Source organism: Myiozetetes cayanensis, unplaced genomic scaffold (assembly GCF_022539395.1).
Source record: "Myiozetetes cayanensis isolate MyiCay16 unplaced genomic scaffold, myiCay2020 scf1461, whole genome shotgun sequence".
NCBI lineage: Eukaryota > Metazoa > Chordata > Aves > Passeriformes > Tyrannidae > Myiozetetes > Myiozetetes cayanensis.
In genome coordinates this window covers 1-7,882 of record NW_026087117.1, presented here as the reverse complement: position 1 = coordinate 7,882, position 7,882 = coordinate 1, and the positions used below count along the sequence as shown (strand labels likewise).

General features: G+C 60.2%; 1 protein-coding gene across 1 annotated transcript; it reads right to left on the bottom strand.

The window, feature by feature from the left end:
• Window positions 1-1,297: 1,297 nt before the first annotated feature.
• LOC126637155 (1-phosphatidylinositol 4,5-bisphosphate phosphodiesterase beta-3-like) lies at window positions 1,298-6,415 on the bottom strand (the record flags this gene model as incomplete). Its single annotated transcript, XM_050310092.1, has 6 exons — window positions 6,362-6,415; window positions 5,485-5,576; window positions 4,689-4,741; window positions 4,185-4,261; window positions 2,084-2,184; window positions 1,298-1,464 (listed from the first exon to the last, which is right to left on the bottom strand). Coding segments are annotated over exons 1-6 (544 nt in total), but the record flags the coding sequence as incomplete, so codon positions are not given.
• Between the last annotated feature and the right edge of the window lie 1,467 nt (window positions 6,416-7,882).

Genomic DNA, 7,882 nt, shown 5'->3' with positions numbered 1-7,882 from the left:
CCATCCCTGTCCCTGTCCCTGTCCCTGTCCCTGCTGTCCCCATGCCATCCATACCCTGTCCCCCCCTGTCCTTACCCCTGTCCCTGAAGGAGGGGTTGGGCTCGTAGCGCTCGATCAGGGTCTGTCCCTGTCCCTGTCCCCATGCCATCCATACCCCTGTCCCTGTCCCATCCATACCCCTGTCCCTGTCCCATCCATACCCCTGTCCCATCCCATCCTTACCCCTGTCCCTGAAGGAGGGGTTGGGCTCGTAGCGCTCGATCAGGGTCTGTCCCTGTCCCTGCTGTCCCCCTCCCTGTCCCTGCTGTCCCCCTGTCCCCATCCCATCCTTACCCCTGTCCCTGTCCCTGTCCCTGTCCCCATCCCTGTCCCTGCTGTCCCCATCCCTGTCCCCATGCCATCCATACCCCTGTCCCATCCTTACCCCTGTCCCTGAAGGAGGGGTTGGGCTCATAGCGCTCGATCAGGGTCTGTCCCTGCTGTCCCCCTGTCCCTGTCCCCCACTGTCCCCCCCTGTCCTTACCCCTGTCCCTGAAGGAGGGGTTGGGTTCGATCAGGGCCTGTCCCTGCTGTCCCCCTGTCCCTGTCCCATCCTTACCCCTGTCCCTGTCCCCCCCTGTCCTTACCCCTGTCCCTGAAGGAGGGGTTGGGCTCGTAGTGCTCGATCAGGGTCTGTCCCTGTCCCTGTCCCCATCCCATCCCTGTCCCCATCCCATCCTTACCCCTGTCCCTGAAGGAGGGGTTGGGCTCGTAGCGCTCGATCAGGGTCTGTCCCTGTCCCTGTCCCCATCCCTGTCCCTGTCCCTGTCCCTGTCCCTGTCCCCATCCCTGTCCCTGCTGTCCCCATCCCTGTCCCTGTCCCTGTCCCATCCTTACCCCTGTCCCTGAAGGAAGGGTTGGGCTCGTAGCGCTCGATCAGGGTCTGGGCCTGCTGTCCCCCTGTCCCTGTCCCCATCCCTGTCCCTGTCCCTGCTGTCCCCCTGTCCCTGTCCCCATCCCCTGTCCCCATCCCATCCTTACCCCTGTCCCTGCTGTCCCCCTGTCCCCATCCCTGTCCCTGTCCCTGCTGTCCCCCTGTCCCTGTCCCCATCCCCTGTCCCCATCCCATCCTTACCCCTGTCCCTGCTGTCCCCCTGTCCCCATCCCTGTCCCTGTCCCTGTCCCTGTCCCCCCCTGTCCCATCCTTACCCCTGTCCCTGAAGGAGGGGTTGGGCTCGTAGCGCTCGATCAGGGTCTGTCCCTGTCCCCATCCCTGTCCCTGCTGTCCCTGTCCCTGCTGTCCCCATGCCATCCTTACCCCTGTCCCTGAAGCAGGGGTTGGGCTCGTAGCGCTCGATCAGGGTCTGGGCCTGCTCGGGGCTCAGGGGTGGGAACAGAACCTCGTTGAGCCGCGGGTCCCTCTGCCGGGTGTTGATGAAGTCCCGGAGCTGCTCCCGGCTCAGGTAGGGCTTCCCTGCCAGCCCCCTGGGGAAATGGGGTCAGGAACCCCAAAAAACATGGGGGAACCCCAAAATATCCCAAAGGAACCCAAAAATATCCAACAGAACCCAAAAAATATCCCAGTGGAACCCAAAACCACACCCAGGTGTGCTCCTGACCCCGTGGGGCTTCCCTGCCAGCCCCCTGGGAAAACGGGGTCAGGGCACCCCAAAAAACACGGGGGAACCCCAAAATATCCCACAGAAACCAAAATATCCCAATGGAAACCCCAAAACTCACCCAGGGGGGACCCTGACCCCGTGGGGCTTCCCCAGAGCCTCAACTGGGGGGTCTGGGCACCCCAAACCCCCCTGGGGTTACCCCAAATCCCCCCAGGGTGACCCCAACCCCCCCGGGGTGACCCCAAACCCCCCCAGGGTGACCCCAAATCCCCTCGGGGTTACCCCAAACCCCCTCAGGGTGACCCCAAATCCCCTCGGGGTTACCCCAAACCCCCTCAGGGTGACCCCAAACCCCCCTGGGGTGACCCCAAACCCCTGGGCATCCTAGCCCCCAGGGTGACCCCAAACTCCCCAGGGTGACCCCAAACCCCCTGGGGTGACCCCAACCCCCAGGCCCCCAAAGGCCGTTTTTGGGGTCTCACATCTCCAGCAGGATCTTGTCCAGGTCGGGCCGCAGGCAGAGCTTGCTCAGGAAGCGCCGGAACGTCTCCAATGGGAACATTTCGGGGGGAATGGCCTCGCCCTGCAGGACCCCAAACATTGGGGAGGGTCCTCAGCACCCCCAGAGACCCCCTGGAACCCCCAAACTGCTTCAGGAACACCTCCTGGAGCCCCCTAAACTGCTCAGGAACACCCCAAAGGAACCCCCAAACTGCTCAAGAACACCCCAAAGGAGCCCCCAAACTGCTCAGGAACACCCCAAAGGAGCCCTTAAACTGCTCAAGAACACCCCAAAGGAGCCCCCAAACTGCTCAAGAACACCCCAAAGGAACCCCCAAACTGCTCAAGAACACCCCAAAGGAGCCCCCAAACTGCTCAAGAACACCCCAAAGGAGCCCCCAAACTGCTCAGAAACACCCCAAAGGGGCCCCCAAACTACTCAGGAACACCCCCCAAAAATCAGGGGGAAACAGGGAGGGGGAGGGGGAGAAGATCCAGAAATGAGGGGAGGAAAAACCTTCCCCCAAAGAACGGGCCCTAAAAATGGAGGAACCCCAAAAATGGGGAGAACCCCAAATAATGGAGGAGAACCCTAAAAATGGGGAAACCCCAAATAATGGAGGAGAACCCTAAAAAATGGGGGAGAACCCCAAATAATGGGGGAGAACCCTAAAAAATGGGGGGGACCTTAAAAATGGGGTGAAAATCCCAAATAATGGAGGAGAGCCCTGAAAATGAGGAACCCCAAATAATGGAGAAGAACCCCAAATAATGGAGGAGAACCTTAAAAATGGGGGAACCCTAAAAATGGGATGAAAATCCCAAACAATGGAGGAGAACCCTAAAAATGGGGGAAGCCTCAAATAATGGGGAACCCCAAATAATGGAGGAACCCCAAATAATGGAGGAGAACCCCAAATAATGGAGGAAACCCTAAAAATGGGGGAAGCTCTAAAAATGGGGGTCCCGATTTTGGGGTCCCTACCCGAGTGCAGCTGAGCCCGATTTTGGGAGGTCAGTGATTTTGGGGGGTCCTGTTTGTTTTGGGGGTCTCTGATTTTGGGGTCCCTGTTTCTGGGGTCCTACCGAGTGCAGCTGAGCCCGATTTTGGGGTGTCCCTGATTTTTGGGGGTCCTGTTTGTTTTTGGGGGTCAGTGATTTTGGGGGTCCTATTTTTAGGGTGTCCCTGTTTTTGGGGTCCCTACCCTGGTGCAGCTGAGCCTGATTTTGGGGGTCCCTGATTTTGGGAGGTCCCTACCCTGGTGCAGCTGAGCCCGATTTTGGGGAGGGGTCCCCAATTTTGGGGTCCCTACCCTGGTGCAGCTGAGCCCGATTTTGGGAGGGTCCCCATTTGGGGTCCCTTACCCTGTGCAGCTGAGCCCGATTTTGGGGGTCCAGTGATTTTGGGGGTCCTGTTTGTTTTGGGGGTCCAGTGATTTTGGGGTCCCTACCCGGTGCAGCTGAGCCCGATTTTGGGGGTCAGTGATTTTGGGTGTCCCCATTTTTGGGGGTCCCTGTTTTGGGGTCCCTACCCGGGTGCAGCTGAGCCCGATTTTGGGGTGTCCACTGATTTTGAAGTCCCTGTTTGTTTGGGGGTCAGTGATTTTGGGGTCCCTAGTGTGTCCCGTTTTGGGGTCCCTACCCGGTGCAGCTGAGCCCGATTTTGGGGGTCAGTGATTTTGGGGGTCCCTGTTTGTTTTTGGGGGTCCCCGATTTTTGGGGTCCCTACCTGGTGCAGCTGAGCCCGATTTTGGGGGTCCCCATTTTGGGGGTCCCTACCCGGGTGCAGCTGAGCCCGATTTTGGGGGTCAGTGATTTTGGGGGGTCAGTGATTTTTGGGGTCCCTACCCTGGTGCAGCTGAGCCCAATTTTGGGGGTCCCAACTTGGGGGGTCCCTACCTGGTGCAGCTGAGCCCGATTTTGGGGTCCACTGATTTTGGGGGGTCCGTGATTTTGGGGGCCTCACCCTGGTGCAGCTGAGCCCGATTTTGGGGTGTTCCTGGTTTTTGGGAGTCAGTGATTTTTGGGGGGTCAGTGATTTTGGGGTCAGTGATTTTGGGGTCCCCGATTTGGGGTCCCTACCCTGGTGCAGCTGAGCCCGCACGACTCCAGCGCCGTCTCCACCCTCTTCTTTGTCGGCCGAGAACATCTTGAGGATGCTGCCAGGGGCACCCCACATTTTGGGGGGTCCCTGAGGGTCGGGGACCCCAAACCTCCGGGGAGCCCCAGAAATTCAGGGACCCCCAATAAAAGGGTCCCCAAAAGGAGGGAACTCAGGGGGGTTTGGGGTCACCAGGAAGAAGGGGAAAAGAAAGGGAGGAGGAAAGAGGAGACCCCAAAATTTGGGGGTGGAGGGGGAACCCCTGAATTTTTTGGGGGAGGTCCCAAGAAATTCAGGGCAACCCAAAAAGGGTCCCCTAAAATTTGGGGGCCTAGGGGGCTTTGGGGACTTCAGGAAAGCAGAAAAAAGGGGAGGGGGAGAAGGGGGGGACCCCAAAATTTGGGGAGGAGGTGGGGAGGGGTTTTGGGGGGTCCCTGACTCTGGGGGTCCTGTTTGGGGGTTTAGCCCAATTTGGGGTCACTCACTTCTTAACCGGGATCTTTCCTCCTGGTTCACCTGCAGGGTCAGCTTCGTGTACCTGGGGGCAGGACCCTGGGGACCCCAAATTGGGGAACCCAAATCTGGGGCAGAGGGACCCCAAATCTGAGGGGACCCCAAGGATCTGGGGGACCCCAAATCTGGGGCAGAGACCCCAAATTGGGACCCAAATCTGGGAGAGGGGACCCCAAATCTGGGGGACCCCAAATCGAGGGACCCTAAACTGAGGTAGAGGGGACCCAAATTTGGGGAAGGAGCCCCAGAGGGGTTTGGGAAGAGGGGAGGAATGAGGGGTCCAGGGAAGGCTTTGGGGTGGTTTTGGGGTCTTTGGGGTTTTGGGTCCCCACGCCTTCCTAGGGTGGGTGTTGGGGTTTTGGGGTTCAGGGATGATTTTGGGGTGGTTTTGGGGGGTTTTGGGGCCATTTTGGGGTGTTTTGGGGTACCCACGCCTTCCTCAGGTGGGTGCTGGGGTTTTGGGGTTCAGGGATGATTTTGAGCTGGTTTTGGGGGTTTGGGGTGGTTTTGGGGTGTTTTTGGGGTACCTACGCCTTCCTCAGGTGGGTGTTGGGGTTTTAGGGTTCAGGATGATTTTGAGGTGTTTTTGGGGTGGTTTTGGGGCTGTTTTGGGGCTCAGTTTTGGGGTGTAGTTTTTGGGGTACTCACGCTTCCTCAGGTGGGTGTTGGGGTGTTTTGGGGTTCTAGGGATCGATTCTGGGTGTTTTGTGGGGTGTTTGGGGGTTTTGGGGTTTTGGGGTGATGGGTTTGGGGGTTTTGGGATACCACGCCTTCCTCAGGTAGGTGTTCCTGGAGCTGTTCCTGGCCAGGATGTTCATGGCCAGCTGGAACAGCCTCGTCTCGTCCACACCTGGGGACCCCTAAAATTGAGGGAGGGGGTGTCAGAACCCCAAAACCTCCCAGGGACCCCAAAACCCTCCCAGGGACCCCAAAACCCACCCAGGGACCCCCAAACCCATCCAGGACCCCCCAAACCCTCCCAGGGACCCCCAAACCTGCCCAGGGACCCCCAAACCCACCCAGGGACCCCCAAACACACCCAGGGACCCCCAAAACCCACCCAGGGACCCCAAACCCACCCAAGGACTCCCAAACCCACCCAGGGACCCCCAAAACCCATCCTGGGGACCCCCTAAAACCCTCAAGGACTCCCAAAATGGGATCTAGGGACCCCCAAACCCCCCCAGGGACCCCCAAACCCATCCAGGGACCCCCAAACCCTCCCAGGGACCCCAAAACCTCCCAGGGAACCCCAAACCCTCCCAGGGACCCCCAAACCCACCCAGGGAACCCCAAACCCCACCCAAGGACCCCCAAACCCTCCCAGGGACCCCCAAAACCCACCCAGGACCCCCAAACCCACCCAGGGACCCCCAAAACCCTCCCAGGGACCCCCAAAACCCACTCTGGGACCCCCAAACCCACCCAGGGACCCCTAAACCCACCCAGGGACTCCCCAAAACCCACCCAGGGACCCCCAAAGCCCTCCCAAGGACCCCCAACCCCACCCAAGGACTCCCAAACTCCTCCCAGGGACACCCCGGGACCCCCAAACTCCCTGGGACCCCAAAACGGGCACCCAGAGCTCCCCAGACCCCCCAGAGCCCCCAGACCCCCAGAGCCCCCTGAGCCCTCCTCTCCCCACCTTGGCCACGTCGTCCTGGACGGCCACGAGTTGAGGAAGGTGAGGTTGATCCATGTCGGGTCCGTGCACCACGGTCAGGAGGCGCTGGGGAGGGGGACCCCAGGGACCCCAAAACCCAGGGCTTCACGGCTCCGGGGTCCTGAACCCCACAACACAGCACAGACCCAAAATTGTAACCAGAGACCCCAAAAACACACCCCAGGGACCCTAGGACCCCAAACCCAGGGCCTCACGGCTGCGGGGGTCCTGCACCCCAAAATGTACCCAGAGACCCCAAAACGTGCTCAGAGACCCCAAAATGTACCCCAAAATACCCCCCCAGGGACCCCTAGGACCCCAAAACCCAGGGCTTCACCGGCCCGGGGGTCCTGCACCCCAAAACAGAGCAGAGACCCCAAAATGTAACCAGAGACCCCAAAAATGTACCCAGAGACTCCCCAAACTGTACCTCAAAATACCCCCCAGGGACCCCAAAACCCCCAGGTCTGGGGGGTCCTGGAACCCATCCCTCCTCCAGCCCCCGGTTTTGGGGTGTCCCCAGTTGTTTTGGGGTCCCCAACCCTTCCCATTGTTTTTGGGGTCCCCCAGCCCCCCAGCCCTCGGGATTTTGGGGTCCTGCCCGCCCTCCCCATTGTTTTTGGGGTCCCCAGCCCCCCCAAGCCCCTCGATTTTGGGGTCCCCAGCCCCCCCACCCCCTGATTTTGGGTCCCCAGCCCCTCCTCTAATTTTGGGGTCCCCAGCCCCCAATTTTGGGGTCCCCAGCCCCTCCCCATTGTTTTGGGGTCCCCAACCCTCCCATTGTTTTGGGGTCCCCCAACCCCCAGTCCCCGATTTTGGGGTCCCCAGCCCTCCCTGTTGTTTCAGGGTCCCCAGCCCTCCTCATTGTTTCGGGGTCCCCAGCCCCACCCCCTGATTTTGGGGTCCCCAGCTCCCCATTGTTTTTGGGGTCCCCCAGCCCCCACTCCCTGATTTTGGGGTCCCCCGATTTTGGGTCCCCCGATTTTGGGGTCTCCCCAATTTTGGGGTCCCCACCTTGGGGCGCGGCGAAGCGTCCCGCACGGGTGTCCCGGATGGTCGTGATGTCCAAGAGCTCCACCCCTCCTGTGGGACCCCAAAGCACCTCAGAGACCCCAAAAACTGCCTCAGGAGACCCCAAAAAAGGCTGCTCTAGGAGCACCCCAAAAACACTTCAGGGACCCCAAACTGCCTCAGGGCACCCTAAAACTGCGCAGGGACCCCAAAACTGCCCGAGGCACCCCAAACTGGCCTTGGGGACCCCAAAGCACCTCAGGGACCCCAAAACTGCCTCAGGGACCCCAAAAACACCTCAGGGATCCCAAAACTGCTCAGGGGACCCCAAAACTGCTCCAGGAGCACCCCAAAAACGCCTTAAGGACCCCAAACTGCTCCAGGGACCCCAAAAACACCGCAGGGGACCCCAAAAACGCCTCAGGACCCCCAAAATGCCTCAGGTACTCAAAACTGCTCTAGGGCACCACAAAACACCTCAGGGACCCCAAA